The 2,127-nt window shown below is 23.6% G+C and overlaps 1 protein-coding gene across 1 annotated transcript in view; it reads right to left on the bottom strand.

Moving 5' to 3' along the window:
* Positions 1-2,127, bottom strand: part of LOC106691249 (uncharacterized) — an 11,253-nt gene that overhangs the window by 7,872 nt on the left and 1,254 nt on the right. The window contains exon 2 of the mRNA XM_067052923.1: positions 1,188-1,463. Coding sequence (XP_066909024.1) covers positions 1,188-1,242 — 55 coding nt within the window. The 5' untranslated portion in view covers positions 1,243-1,463. The remainder of the gene's footprint in view (positions 1-1,187; positions 1,464-2,127) is intronic.

Genomic DNA, 2,127 nt, shown 5'->3' on the forward strand with positions numbered 1-2,127 from the left:
AAATAAAACAGTATTAATATAAAATAAAAAATGATAAGAATATAAAAAATTACATAAACTATAAGCTTTAAAATGTACAGGAGACGCATTAACAGGAAGAAACAGAAAAGTAGATAGGGAAAAAACAGAAAAGTAAATATGGGAAAACAAAATTATACGTAAGTTGAGATTAAATAGAGGTCGTGAAAGAATAAATAAAAATAAAATTAAGTTGAGAGCTTTTATAAGAAAATCAAAAGTGTACAGGAGTGCTGGGGAGGTGGCCATTTACGTTTTTCTTTCTATTTCAAATATGTCGTGTAAACAGGAAAGAGATATAAAAATATGATGAAAAATGAAAAATAATACAAGAAAGAGATATTAACATATGATACTAATAACTATAAGAATTTTCTAATTTAGGAAAACTAAAAATAAATTAAATGACAAAATACGTAACAAATAATATATACCAATAGAAAATATAGTTAGGATAATAAAGTCAATACAATATAGGTATAATAACAATAATTGTAAGAGACGTAAATAAAGAATATTAAATAAAAATGTGTAAACATAAAAATACAGAAAAATTAGATAATGATAACTGTTTTTTGTATAGATCATGACAATAATAATTTATCCACATTAACCATTGTAATAGTCAAGACAACATAAGTAACATGAAAAAATGGATTTATTTATTGTAAACTATTTTTGTATCTCTTTTGACCGCAACTCTGGACATCTCCATAATTTGAAATTATACAGTCAACTATTTATATATATAATATCCTTAATAAAGTAAGAAAACTTTGGCATTGAACTTATATATAATTGAAGTTGACAGAAGTTTCTTAAAATGGTTAAACTTACACTCAATGTGAAAGAATTGTTAGAATGCATACATTTTTTGAGAGTGGTTTAATAGTTTTGGCCAAGGCTATAAATTTTTAATATTGACCATTCAAATCAATTTACATGTTTTCCCTTTTAATACCAACTAATAAATAAATAATACCTTAATCACCTAAAATGGCAAACTTATTAAATGACCTTTGCCTCTTTTTTTTTTTTTTTTCTCTCTCTCTCTTTCGTTTAGGGAATTAGATAGAAGACAATATTACAAAATAATAAACTTTCTGTAATCTTAACAATATATTATTAATTAAAGATATAACAATAGAAGAAACATGAAAATTACTTACTTCCAACCGAAACATGGTTGAGACAAACACCTTTAAAATCATTAGGAGCTGTCATTAATTTACAAGAATACAGACGACTTGATATAGGAGGCTTCTCATCAAAAAGGCGAAGTGTTGTCTCATTAACTATGCTAAGTAATTCCTTAGATACCTCCTCATTAACATTAAGATAAAAACTTAAAAGGGATGAATTATAAACAGTTGGAGTATGGAGAATACATAAGATTTCAAGTGGATTGCCATATTCTAAGATTATATCACCTTTAGGCACTGTTACTAAAAAAAAAAAAAATAATAATAAAGCAAACTTTTTATATTTTAAAATTATGAACACTTAAAAATATACATTTTTAAAATATATATTCGGTAGCTATTTTGTTTTATATTAGAATATTTAACAATATGATATCACTCTATCTTGTTTATACCTATTTTCAATTAGATCAACTTTGTATCATACGAATCAATTTAATTGAATCTATTTGAAATAAATCGATTAATTATATTTACTTTCTGTTTATCCAAATTTTACTGTATAAAGATTTTTTAAATAGAAATTTCATCTGACAACAATTTTTTTATTATATCTAAAAAATTTAATAGTACTAACCTTTAATGATTATAAAATTCATATTTTTTTTTACTAATTTACATTTTAAAAATATTTAGATTTGTAGTGTTTTTGATTCCAGGAAATTATTCAACAATAAAAAATAAAATATTTCTCGAAAAAATAAATTAACTTACCCCCGTGTACAGGGCTTCGGGGTTTCTAAATCCGACTAGGAGTTCCCCGTACACGTATTATATTGAAATTTATTCATATATTTATGTATTTATTCATATATTTATGTATTTATGCTCATGTTTTTGTATTTATATATTTATATTCTATGTATTTGTATTATTTACTTATATTATGTATCTCTATCGGTTCCTG

This window comes from Halyomorpha halys, unplaced genomic scaffold (assembly GCF_000696795.3).
Source record: "Halyomorpha halys isolate HHAL.00 unplaced genomic scaffold, Hhal_1.1 Scaffold1332.1, whole genome shotgun sequence".
NCBI lineage: Eukaryota > Metazoa > Arthropoda > Insecta > Hemiptera > Pentatomidae > Halyomorpha > Halyomorpha halys.